At 41.0% G+C, this 13,932-nt stretch overlaps 1 protein-coding gene across 8 annotated transcripts in view; it reads right to left on the bottom strand.

Annotated features, from left to right (window-relative positions):
* nfia (nuclear factor I/A) overlaps nt 1-13,932 on the bottom strand; it is a 133,047-nt gene that overhangs the window by 20,608 nt on the left and 98,507 nt on the right. For 6 of the 8 annotated variants that reach the window (XM_056759226.1, XM_056759225.1, XM_056759230.1 and 3 more), the window contains exons 5-6: nt 8,046-8,163; nt 5,170-5,297 (exon numbers count right to left, since the gene is read on the bottom strand). In XM_056759226.1, coding sequence (XP_056615204.1) covers nt 5,170-5,297; nt 8,046-8,163 — 246 coding nt within the window. Of the gene's footprint in view, nt 1-3,629; nt 3,681-5,169; nt 5,298-8,045; nt 8,164-13,932 lie in introns of all 8 variants that reach the window. The other 2 variants (XM_056759228.1, XM_056759231.1) reach the window with 1 other exon arrangement.

The raw sequence follows: 13,932 nt of genomic DNA, 5'->3' as shown, positions 1-13,932 counted from the left end.
AAAGCATTTAGTCCTGCGCCGGGACAGGGTTTAAACATTGTGAGCCGTCCATCCCTCCACCACTGAAGGAACGACTTCATCCAAACGCTAGCAAATGACTTTAGCTAGCACAATTCAATCATCTAGGGCTAAAGCTGTATTAATGGTTGTTGCCGGGATCGCTCGCTATTCTCTCGCTGTCCACACGTCTCAATGGCTTAGGAAACGTGGACCGTGGCACCACACGCCAGGTTGCTGGTTTTTACTTGTGTGTAAACATAGACGTCAATATTTAAAGGCTGGATGTGTTGAGGGATGTGTTTTGATGTTGTGTGTGAGCGGAAGTCGTTGTTGGTTTCTCCAGCCATCGCAGACTCCTTCCCCTTTCAGGCACAACAAGAGAACAAGATAGAGAAAGAGCATCTCTTGCCAGCATCACTGACCATCATAAGAACCTTGACCGGGTTTATTATTGTGTTCACTTTAGGGCATGGAAATATAATGCAAGAGGTCAAAGAAACAGGAAAGAGATGCTACTTAAATGTTGTTTTGAAGAAAAAAGCCATTAAGCATATTCAGCATTGCTTTACCCTGCTGAAAAGACAAGCATAGATTATTCAACTGGTTTAGTCTGGTATGACTTAACCGGTATAACAAACTAAAGCACTATTCTGGTGAAACTGGTTGACCAAAGAAACCTCGCGGGTTAAGCTAGGTACGATTCCTGATACACCGATTTCAACAACAAAACATGTCTTTCAGCAGGGTAGTACCGCTTAACAGTATTTCACACACACACACAAAACATATATCCCTTATTCAGCTATTCTCATTTTCCTTTAGCATCCACATCAATTTCAATGAATATGTTGACAGTCAAGGCAGAAAAAAGGTGACCAAACGCGCACACAAAAATCTACAAGCTAACCCTAACAGATAATTTTTGTCATTTTTCATTTTTTAACAATATTTATTTACTATATTCGTACAGTGTCTTGACAAGCGAGGATGTCCCCAAAAGGGAAGGTTTTGATTGGATCAAATTTTTCCCTTAAGTACAATGGCTTAGACATGTGTATGAAAGTTAGCGGCATCTAGTGGTGAGGTTGCAAATTGCAACTAACGGCTCACTCCACTCCTTTCAAAGCACTTCTGTGACTGACACAGGTCTAAAATGTCCTCACGTTTTCGATTCTTTGCCAAAGGAGATAACGTATTTACACGCTCTGTAGAGCAGTTTGCCTGTTTAGGGCTACTGTAGAAACAACAAATCCATGTAGGGCACTTACATCGCTTTCCTGTAGCTCAGTGGTAAGAGCATTGCGTTAACGATGCAAGGTTGTGGGTTCGATCCCAGGGGATTGCAAATACCTGTGTAAAATGTATAGGATAAAGCAATGTAAGTCGCTTTGGATATAAGCGTCTGCCAAATGCCTAAATGTAAATGTAAGGGGGCCTGCGGTGTATGTAGATAGAATTAGCTCACTCTAAGATAATAAAACATAACTCTTCATTATGTAAGGTCTTCATACACCTCTGACCTCTTGGTGGTCTACCAGTCCTAAACAGCCCTGACCAAAATGGTCTGCAAGACCAAAACCAACTCAACCTGCTAATTGATAAACATCTACAACATCTTGGACAAGCGAATGCTTATAAGTAGCTTAAAGCAGCTAGAAACCAAGCAGAATCTGGATTTTTAAGCAGCGCTCTTCTGTCACGCTCTACGGCTTAAGATGTGTTTCTGAAGGGAACAGGCCAGTGCCCATAGAGCGATGAGGACCAAAAGGAAAACAAAATGAAACCTGTGGGTCGGTGGAGGCTTTTCTTTGATTGTGTGTGTGAAGGTGCGTTTGTGTTTGTGGTGAACGGGGCCTGATGTCTCGCAGTGAGTAATGAGCACTTGAAAAGGTTCTGTCAGTTGGAATCAAAGACCGACCGTAGTCAGCACTTTCCCTTCCGAAGCGTTATTACATGCTGGGCATTGGTCCTGGCCTGTTCCGTTTCTCCTCTTCCCTCCCTTTCTCCGTCCTCGTGGCTGACAAATTGACAGGACCCAGACGGGCGAGGAGGCAATTCTGTATTGAGTGCGTCTCGCTGTTGCTCTCCATCGCTCTCATCCTGAAGCGCTCACCGTCCCCTTCGGAACATCAATCAGTGCTGCAGTAGGCCGTGAATCTACTCCAACTAGACTACCATTTACAGGTGTGTTTAGGTTTATGGTTCAATTTAAGTGAATTTCATTTGGTATTCTATTATTTTGTAATTCTATCCTTAGTTTTCGATTTTAAACCAGGTTGAAAAGATACCAAATCTCAGTGACCCCGGGTAGGGAGAGCAAAATGATGGGCACACGTGACACCAGGTACCTAAACAATGACAGGCACGCTGCTGCCGCGGACATGCTCCTGACAGCTTAGCAAATTTGAAACACAGAGCAAATAGAGTAGGAAAGACCCACACACACGCAAACAAACACAACTCCACACACTCTTGGGCCGGATTGGCGGAAACGGACACAAATCAAACAGATGGCGGCCATAACAAGTGCTCGAGATGTCACTGCGGTTTTGACGTCCAACACCTTGGCTGAAAAACGGGCGGAAGTCGTTGATCGGAGGGGACGTGTGATCCCGTCACAAGCGAGCGAGGGATCTGGAGGTCAAGTCTCGCTCTCTCCCTCTCTTGGTTTGCTCATACATTCCCTCTCACATTCCGACATGACACATGACGAGCAGACTCTCAATTGCTCGGTGCCCATGCAACTGTGAAAACCACTTAGTAGTGAGACACAGCTTTCAGTATCCAATCATAATAAATCAATAGCATTGTTCTGTATTTTTTCGTTTGTTTTGTCTTTTTTGTAAATAATTATACAGGTTGAGTGATGTCGACTGGTGAGTTCAGCTAGATGCATATAAGTGAGAAATTCGTACAGAGGGTCTGACTGTCAACATTGGAAAAAATTATAAATTAGAATATCTTTCATTTTTATAATAAACGAAAAAGAAACAAGTATAAAAATAGCTCAAAAATAATAAAATAAATAACAATAATAGTAATAATAACAATGATTGCTATTAATCATAATCATAATAATAATTACAAAATATATAAAAATGATAGAAAATAGAACAAATAATAATATTTCGTTTTATAATTATTCTATTTTTTTTATAATGTAATATAATATAAAAATACTTTCAGTGATAAAAGCAAGTAAATTATAAAGTATAATTAAGACAAGATATACAGGGATTCTCTAAGACCAACGACCACGTAACAACCCGCCAACTATTTAAAAAAGTTTCTTGCAAATATCACAGCTTCATCATACATACATTTTGTAAAACAAAGTGATGTCACTTGCAAAACAAACATTTCCAGATGCACCATTAATAAACATGGATGATGTCATGCACACATACAAATCACAGGAATCTCATGGGATAGGAAGTCCAACCATACTTCATTTATTTTTTGTGGGAGAGGTGCTTGTGGGGGGGGGGAGGGATAATCACCTGAACCAAAACACAACCACAAAGATACAAAACAACAACAACAAAACTAGACGCACAATGAACAAGCTCCTGGTTTTGGGGAGGGAGGGGTGAGTTGTTGAAGGTTGATGACAGTGATGTGAGTTTTACCTTGTCTTGAGATGAACGAACTAGCTAGCGAGCCGCGCAGTTTATATCCAGCTTTGAAAGACGAGGAAGGAAGAAATAAAGGAGGGACAAAAGAAAGAAAAAGAAGGCAGGGTGATTAAGAGGTGTAGAAGCAAATGTGCAATAGCATTCATGTCGTGTGGTTCCCTGATGTGTCTGCAGCCTGTCCGACAGCCACACGCTCAGGTTACACACATACAGGTTTATTTCACTTTATTACTCAAGACATCTTATAGACTTCCAGTGTTTTTATTCCAAGCTAATAATATATCCTATCCCTTACCTCTAACCCTCAACACAAATCCGTTATTAGATATAAGCAAAACAGGATTTAGCCAATTTAATACCATTTATTATTTTTAAAGATCACCTAAAACATCCTCTCAAGTCTTGGCACAAAAATTCCCAAAGCTGTAAGCCTACACACACGCTTTCTACATTCTTTAAAATTACACTTCTTGACTTCCTCTAGTCGAGCCTTCAAACATCCTTAAACACATTTTGCATCTTTTTGTTCAGACCGACGTCTGTATTCATCCGTAGGTAGCAGTTTGTAACTGAAACCGCATTTCAGCGTTCACCGACGGACAAAGAAACATTCTGCGTCCGGGGCTATCATTCTGACATCACAATGGGAGGCAGGGGGACGGGACGGGAATCGGCATTGGCTTCATCGTGTGCGTGAAAGTTGTTTTCAAATAAATGGCAGACGGCCTCCTTGGTGTGGGGTGATATTAAACAATCGTTCTCAGAATAAAGTGAGGCGGATCTGTATTTACGTTAATGGGGGACTTTGTTGGACAGAGAAGATCTGAAGCAACACCAAAATAAGAGAATCAGAATGAAAGAGATGGAGAGAAAGAACAAATAAATATTATTGAGGTCAAGGGAGGTGGGGTAAGAGTTCAAGAATCGGTTAAAATTTTTTAACTGTACATTTAAAAAACATTGAAGTTCAGCGGATCTAAAGTGCCTTGTTCATTCATCAACAATTTGGATTCGGCTATAAAACCAGACGCATGTTTTCACCCTGTGCACTATTTCTAATATTGACAGAGAGTCCGTCTGGTTCAAGACACTTCCCAGCAAGACAGATTTACAGTCCTCTGCTCTTCGTAGACGCAACATGGTTTATAGCGGCCCTGGATGAATCAGCACCAATGACGCTAGCATCCAAACACATACACAACATCCACACATCTCACGGGACTCGTAGTGTAGTACATTGTTAGCATCATTAGTAGTACACACATGGGTATGAAGGTAAAATGAGTTTAAACCCACAAGCTTTCTACGGTTAACTGCTAATGAAGATAAAGAAAATGAGAGGATTGTTTGTGTTGAGTTAGAGGGTGTAGTAAACAAAACCACTTCCAGAATTCAACCGAAATGTCACAAAAAAAACCCCGAAACCAGCACGCAACACGGGACGCACGGACACACCATCGCCCGCGGTGTGTGAGAGTGTGAATGTGTGTGTGTAGAAGAGTTAGGGAGGCCAGGCGTCGGGGTGGATGGTTACCTGGCTCTACTTCATGCCAGCTGCTGGCTTGGCTTCCGCTGCCAGGAGAGCGTCCCTGACCTGGGTAGTAGGATTCCTCTCCCGGGCTGTCCACATCGTCCTCCATGCATTTGATACGCTTTGCAGAACTGCGCGACAAGACAGAAGTCATATGAGAAGGTCGTAAAAATATTGAAGGAAACATCATATTTGTCAGTTTAAGAGCAAATGTATGTGTATATATTATAGATTGTTTCATCGGATGCACACGCCTTGCTCGGAGTTAACTTCAGGCCTGTGTTTGGTTATAATAGAATAATTTGTTTTATATTATTTGTCATTTGTTTTAAATGACATTATAACTACTCAACAGTTTTAGATTATATGCAGAGGTCTACCGGAAGTTAAGTTTGTGCAATATAACGTTTGTTTATTTTATTACTTCTGAAACCGTCTGTAAGGATCACAACTATCCCAGAATGCTTTGTATGTGCTGGTTGGTAAATTATGCACCCAGATAAAGGCTATATTCAAGATTTTGATTGGTCGCATATATAGTTATATACATATACGACATGCAGTGAAGGATTATTTTGGTAGGATGTAAACAACACTGGAGCACTTCCTGTTTCAATTTTGTAACACTTTATATTATGCTAGAATAAAATACAACCAAATAATTTAAAGCTGAATCAAAATGTTAAACAAACATCTTTAAGACTTTAAATATGTGAAATTATAAAAATTAAATGAGATGTGTTGTTTATGTTTTGCAAAATGGTCTATAGATGTTTTCATCAAAAGAGCGTGTTGGCCCAAAGCTAACTTCCAGCCTGTGTTTGGTTATAGTATAACAATTTATTTTAAATTTAATTTACATTAATATTAATTCATAATATCACATCATTCTATAATTATATAATAAATTGATTCGTTGCGGAGGTCTAGGGTAAGTTAAGTTTGGGGCACATAATGTTTGTTTTTGTCAAATGTTCTGAACAAATATATAAATATATATTTAAAGCTAACAAAACTTTGTAAACAAAAATGACGTTATATGTTACTAAGAACATGCTTTTATGACAAAAAATCTAACATAACTGTATTGTATCAATCCAAAACAGGATAAAGTTGTATGTCCGAACATTCAACAAAACATTCAGTAAAACACAACATGTGGCGGGACTTGATCCTGTGGGATATAAATGGTTCAGTGAAAAGTGAGCTATGATGTTATTGGTCAATATATTTCCACCCACAAAGCCTTGATGATTACAGGACGTCGGCGGAAAATAGTTATTTTAGAAGTTGTTACATTTGATAGCTTATGAAAACTGTTTTCTAGCTGCTGTACTTTATCATAGAATATATATATATGAATTGTGGACAGTCAACACAATTGCAGTGAGACCAAGGGGTCAAGGTTTCACAGGATCCAGTCAAGCCCCTGCTGGTAAATGCTTAACTACATTGTATGCAAAAAAAGGCAAACGCGCACAATTGAGATGCATGGGAATGATAACAATTATCTTTCACTATATTGTACAAACACACTAACATACTGTATCTCACTGTCCCACACGCACACACAAACACTGAAGAGGTGAGACTGGCGGCTGTGTGTGTGTGTGAGTTATCTACTGAAAGCTGAGTTCTGACATTTATTTGTTAATGTAAGGCCTACTGGTGTTTTTCACTCATAATCGCTTAATTACTTTCTAGCATGCAGCCACACACAGGGTCCTTTTTCCAGATGTTTGCTTTGGCAGGCCTGGCTGAAGAGGCCACTGAAGCATGTGGGCTGACACACACACATACGCACAGATGTGTGCGCCTCAAAATCAAGAGATCTACCTACTAAAGCAACATTTGTTAACATCAAAGGCACTAAAACATCCCAAATTTTTGAGTGTTTTGGACCTGAATGTGTAGACGATGTGCAGTCACATGCATACCCCAACCACATACGAACAAGTGTGTTCTCCGCTAATGTATGCTTGTTAGCGCACTCTCGAACTTTCGCCAAAACTTAAGTTTATGGTAAATATAAGCATCAAGTTTATGTATATTGTACTCTAGTGTTTCCTCTCAAGATTTTGCAAAACAATTCAAGTAACGAATAAGGAACGAACGAAAACCCATTAGCCGAAAAACAAACGTACATTAAATATAAGCACATTTACTCTGTGATCCAATGCGTTCTTCAAAATTCACCATGTAACGTTTTAGATAAACATGTGGACGCAAATAAACACGCTGACAGAAACACGAGTGTATATGTCAAATATAAGCGTGTTTATGTTTGCGCTAAAGAGTGTTCTCTCAAAATTTAGCATTCAAGTGTTTTAAGGAAATAGACAAAAACGAACGAACACAAACCCAGTTGCTGAAACACAAGTGTGTCCTTTTAAAGGTCAGAATTGAAGTATTTCTAGGAAACAGGTTGAAGCGAACGTAAATAAACACACTCTGCCAAACGCGAGCGTTCGGTAATCATAAAAACGTACGTTTGTGATGGTGTGGTGGTCTGCGTTATGTAAAAGTGACAGTGAAACTCGGCCCGTCGGTGAAATCAAAAGGGACCGTTTATATGCAGGGTTCAGCTGTGCACACACACGTGTCCAAACACACACATCTGTCTACACATCTCATGCGAGGGTGCCACGTGGTGAAGTCTCGCATTGGGGATCAGTGTGTGTGTGTGGATGTGAGACTGGCCCGAAGGCTTAGCGGGTGGCAGGAGGAGGAGGTTCCAGGTGGACACACATATGTTAGAAGCTTGTGTAGCTCAGACTCCTGCAGCCTCTTCCAACACGCAGCCAACACATCAATCTCTGCCTCGGCTGATTAATTAAGACTCACAGTGAAAGAGAGAGAGAGAGTGTGTGTGTGTGTACCTGCTAGAAGAAGTGCTGGGTAGGGGGCGCCTCATAGCCCCGGGGCTCATACTGTAGTAAGAAGAGCTGTCCAAGTCCGCCAACGAGAAGTTGGGTCCTGTTCCTGCCGCGATAGGGGCTGCCACGCACACGGAAACACAGGACAAAAACACAACGTTAACACAAAATAGACACAAACGCATCCAAACTTTATGCAAGTTAATGAGCTATTTTCTTGTCTTGCCAGTGCAGTTTTAGAAAGGGGGAGGAGCTCCTTCTTCAATAAATATATATATATTTATATTAGATTTAACTGGTGAATAATAATATGCATATTTAAATAATTAATAATAATAATCATCATCTTTATTGTTAGTGTATATTTATTTATAATTAATATATACATTTAAACAGCAATAATCATGATGATAATAATAACAACAACAATAATACATTCGAATACAGTTCTATATTATTTTTATTATTAGTAATAAACACACATTAGGACATTTCTACGGCTGGTAAAAATAACGCATATGCATTTCTGAAATAAATAAATAAATAAAATATTGCACCCAAAAAATGTCTACTTAGTTCTCTCCTTCCAGAAGCTGCCATATTGAGCATTGCAATGTCTCCTATTTGTTTGTCTACAAGTAGTCCCGTCTTTATCTTCTCTATAATATACTTCTCAAAACATCTTGTTTGTTTAGAATGCCAACAAGTCGATTCATGGCACACATCTGTGAACCAAAAGAGAGCTTTTTCCCAACCCCTTCCCTCTCTATCCTTCATAACTTTCTCCATTTACAACCACGTCAACAAAAGTGGCCAAATACCCCACGTACATAAACACATCTCCCTGCCGCAGGCAACCAACCTCCCCTTCCTGTAGGTCACTGGCGAGCATCGCTCTTTATCAAACGCCTTTGTCATACAGTACATAAAGCTGTGATGCCTCTTTATATTCACGGAGACTAAGACCACTATTTCTGATGAGGACAGCACGAATGTGCAAGAGCGCAACTCTGGTCCTGCATACCTAATAGAGCGGGCCTGGTCCGAGAGAGATGCTGCGATCGGGACGGACGGGAGTGTGAAGACCGTGATAGACACGGTAATGGGCTGCCTAATTAACATTGGAAGAGGATGCGGTGAAAGGGGCAAGTTTGACCAAGTGAGGGAGAACGAGTGAGAGAGATGCAAAGAAGAACCTAGAAAAGTTGTCACGTAGGAAGTGCAATAATTTCCGAGTCATCTCTTTATCGTAACTTTTTTTTGGAAAGGGGGGGTGGTCCTCCCCGCTAATAGAAGTGGCGGAGCGGATTATTTACGAGGAGCAGTAAAGCCGGGCCGCATTTGCATGGCTAATAGAGGGATCTGAAGTAATTTGTGTGAGAGCTAACCTGGGCACCAGTCTGCAGTAACTCAGCCGGCCCTCAACACACAAGCACACACACACACACACACATAGATCGGCCGGCCCCGCCGCTGCAGTTTGGGTAGAAAAATGACCACACTGCAGTCTGTCTGACTGGAATGGAAATCAATCATAAAGGTAATCCGCAGTCTCTACCTCTTAAAGGCTTTATCAAATGCTTTCGCTTCGAGGATTCCAAATGACGCCTGTGGCTATCAGGCCGGCATTGATCTCTTTCCCTCTCTCTTTCTCTCTCTCGCTGATCTTTACTGCTTTACCTTTCAAGTAGCTGTGCACAAAGTACATTAGGTAAATGTTTCAATCTATTCTATTTACTTAGTGCTGTTAGTGCAGCGGAATTGCGGTCACGCGATGCCGCTGTGGGTTTATTTAGCAGTAGTTTGAGAATAAAAATGTCCCTTGAAGTTCACTAAATTTGACCGAACCTCTCCTTTAAAATCCTTTTTATTTGCATTTAGTAAAAACCCATTGCATTGTCATTACGATAAATGTGCGAGCTATAAAAACGAGCTGAACAAACAAGACCCACGAAAAGTTAGTTGTTGGGACAGCAAAGTGACCGATTGCGAAGTTTCTTTGGTGTGGTCGCGCGTCTGAAGTCTAGTCGAACCCTCTTAACATACACACACATGGACGTACTCCTCCCCTCCACCCAAAGACCGCCGGCGAAACATCTACAAAAGCTGGGGAGGCCATTCATTTGAAAAGAGCAGGGGGAGGAGGAAGAGAGAAAAAAAGTGGCCTTTTGTTCAGGCCAGATTTTCAAATTGAAGCATTTGACAACAAAGGCAGCAGCAATCAACTTCAAAACCCTGGACGTCTGTCCAGCCCCCTCTCCCCCCCTCCGTCTCCCTCCTCATCGCTTTATTGAGCGAGAAGGCCGTAGCGTGATGGGATCTCATCTCAAGCTGGTCTGAAGTGGGTGAGCTTTGACAGGTTTTCGGTGGGGTTTTTCGTGCTTGATCGGCTTCTGGGTGGATGTTCCAGCTGCCCCGTAGGCGTACGGCACAGGTCTGGCGGTGGAGGTTTGGAGAGGAAGACTGGACCCTGGAGTCCTCACCATACAGCTTTCCATTCAATCAGATGGGGAGAAAGCAGCAGGCACTTTGCTTGTAACGTCTGAAGGTCACTGTCCAATTGACGTAGGTCAAGGAGTAGAAAAGCATGAAGTCGATCATGGAGTCATTATATACATGTGAAAGTAAATAATCATTTCACTTTTACGGCCTATTATTGACCTTTTCTTTAGCTGTGAATGTTTTTAAACCCTATGAAATCGATTGACCAGTTTTCATTACTGTGTTGACATACTTGCTATTAAAACTGGAAGTTTGGGGAGGACATCCCTTATGACGGTTTACCATGCTATTTGTAATATTATAATTATATATAATATTTGTGGTTACACACAAGGTAATTTATTCTACATCAACAAAGAAAAACATAGTAACTACGTGACAGCCTGTCCATGCTAAATTCTCAAGTTGTCAGTCAAAAAAATGGCAAAACAGGTAATTTGGCCACATTTAAGGCACATTAGCATACGGTCAACCCCAATGCTCAAATAAATTGAACCAAACCTAATTTTCGATTTCATCAGGTCTTCAAAAACTTGATTTAAGCAGAAAACTCAGCACTTCTGCACCTGCGTGTAGATTTCAGTGCAGATGGCATTGCCCACTGGCAGGCGTTGGCACAATGCTGACAAGAGCGGTGGGCGTATCCCCATTGGTACCGCTGGCACATGCTGGCAGTGTCGGCAGGGCCGCGGTGGCGGTGCTGGCACGGCAGCCCCGCTCCTACTCCATAATTCATCCGCTCCCCCTGTTCAGTCATATGGCTAAATGGCGCGTGCCAGCGCCCAGCCTTCACCTAGGGATTTCCAGGTGTCTCTGCCCCTAGACCACGGCGCATGCCAACATTTCTGCGAGGCTCTTGCCGGCGAACTAATAACAATAACCTCATCCTAATCCGTATCCTCTCTCTTTTCTTTTAATCTCCTCTAGAGAGCCTCCGAGTGGGAGGCGGCGACGGCAGAACTGGCTCACGTACAAGTCTTCTCGCTCACCTGTGCCAAACCGCGGTGCGACCACGTGCCTCTTCATACGGGGACCGGTTGTATTGTATCTATACAGGAGGGGAAAAGAAACTCCGGGTCTTCTTAGGAGTGTGTAAGAACAGGGACACTTGCAAGATGGAGGTCCAAGGAAAGAAAAGTGGGGGCGAGGGAGGATATGAAAAGGGCGGACCCAATCTCAGAAATTACCCCAGCCTGGTATTGATTGGCCAATTATGTGGAGTTCCATTTACAAAAACGTAGCTGTAGCGTCTAACTTTATGGAGACTTTCATTTCTCGCTCCCCATCCTATCCTGTCCCTCCCTCTCCCTTCCTCTCTTTTTTTGTGTGGCGCTTTAATAGGATATTGATCGACAGAAGCAGATTCGATTGGGCTGCCACTGAATTGTGTAATGGGTGCAACAAAGCCAAGGTCATAGTGTATAGTCAGGGAAGAGCTAAGGCAGCCCGTTGTCCATTCAATATCACGACCTTTCATCTTACGAACGGGCACGATGCTGAACTCGACCCCTTTCCCATTCGCTTAGATAAATCTTCCACACAGAAGCCCCCCAGAGGAAGTCCTCCGGGTAATTCGTGGGCCACTTCGGAGCACCAGATTACCCTCTTCTTCCAATCTGGTGCACTTACCCTCTTCACTTCGACAAACCGCATCATCTCTGTGCCTTCGACAAAAACCTACCAAAGTCATGAGCGTGCATACGGCACTTTAATTCACGGCCACTCCATAGGGAGCAATCCTGTTAGAGGACTTATGCTAACTGTGGGCTTTGCTGACTGCTGAACTTTGGAGATGGTATTGCACATTAAGGAAGGGAAAGGTTCATGGAAGAGGGTGAGACAGAAGGGGAAGACATTTCTACTAAAGTGATTATTAGCGGCTATTACTGCAGATGGGTGATTCTCTATGTTTTACATCTGTTGATTGTCCATCACAAATCACTTTTGCCTTTCTTTGTGCCATAGTGGTCCATGCTTACAGATGGGAATCAGAACTTTGCCGGTTTGATCGCAGTAAGGTGTAGCGGTTGAGTTATCACCGCTGTTCCATTGAGCAAGGCACTTAACTGTGGGTTTCTCTGGGGGGATTGTCCCATACGTGTGGAAGTCACTTTGGATAAAGAGGCATGCTAAATGATCCACGTTTGGCAATGCAAAATTGTTTTACAATTAAAATATCTATTGTAAAAATGAGTCCAAATACAGTTTCTGTAAAACTTGACAATAAGGTTGTATTTGATACATTAGTAAGTTAGCTAACATAAACTAACAATAAGCAATATAGTTTTTAGCATGTTTTAATCTTTGTTAATGTTACTTTAACTCTTTCACCGCCATTGACGAGGTATTTCGTCATTTAAAAAAAACGGTTCCCCGCCAAAGACGAGGTATTTCGGCAATCAATGTTTGTACGTTTCTACAGCAGGTGGCGCTATTACACACCTTTGGGAAAAAGTACAGAATCCCAGAACCTAGAACGTATATGTTTTAGCGGTTTTTAATGATTGTTCTGAGTGGAATCTGGGCGGAATCTTTGACAAAAAACGTTAATTATCTCAAGTGATGCATTTTTTAAGAAACCTACCCACATCTACGGAGTGATAAAAAAACGAACAAATGAAGATAGAAGAATACGGTTTCTTCTGTTTAAAAGCCGAGACTGTTCTTTCCTTTGACATTCAGTTTGTCCATTTATTCTTTACAGAAAATTTACTGTGCGCCATTAAAGTTGGGTGAAAATGTTAAAAAACGCTGGTGTAGGCTGGCAACTTTTTTTAAAAAGGCTGCCGGGGAATGAGTTAAAATCAATACAATTGTTTACGTGAGTTCATCATGCATTAGACTAATGTTAACAGACACAACATTTGATTTAAAAAAGTATTAGTTAATGCGGAAATTAACATGAACTTGACGATGAATAATTGCTCTAGAAGTATTGGTCATTGTGCTAGCTAACGCATTTACGTATTGTTAATAAAAACCTTATTATAAATTGTTGCCAAAACTGTATTTTTACTCATTTTTACTATATATACTTGTTCCTGCAAAAACAATTCTGCATTGACAAAGTAAGCATTTAGCAATTTTTTAAACAAAGGGTTGCCCAAATGTATTACTTTGCATTGTTGCTGGTTTTCCAACACAAATATCTAAACATTCTTCTAAACAACAAAATACATTTACTTAACAAAAGCTTAATTATAAAATAGCTTAAATTAAATGTTTCAGAAAGAAAGACAATGTTTTATCATACTAAACCTTTTGCTTAAAAGAAGAAAAACAAGTGCCAATGGGGTAAACATAAATATTTAAATATAGTTCATTTTTATTCTTACTCTGGCAGATTATTATTATGCTTATTTTAAGCAAAAAAAAAATGCTTTTCATT

This window comes from Triplophysa dalaica, chromosome 10, assembly GCF_015846415.1.
Source record: "Triplophysa dalaica isolate WHDGS20190420 chromosome 10, ASM1584641v1, whole genome shotgun sequence".
Lineage (NCBI taxonomy): Eukaryota > Metazoa > Chordata > Actinopteri > Cypriniformes > Nemacheilidae > Triplophysa > Triplophysa dalaica.
The sequence above is the reverse complement of the archived record's forward strand: the minus strand, read 5'-3'. Positions and strand labels throughout refer to the sequence as shown.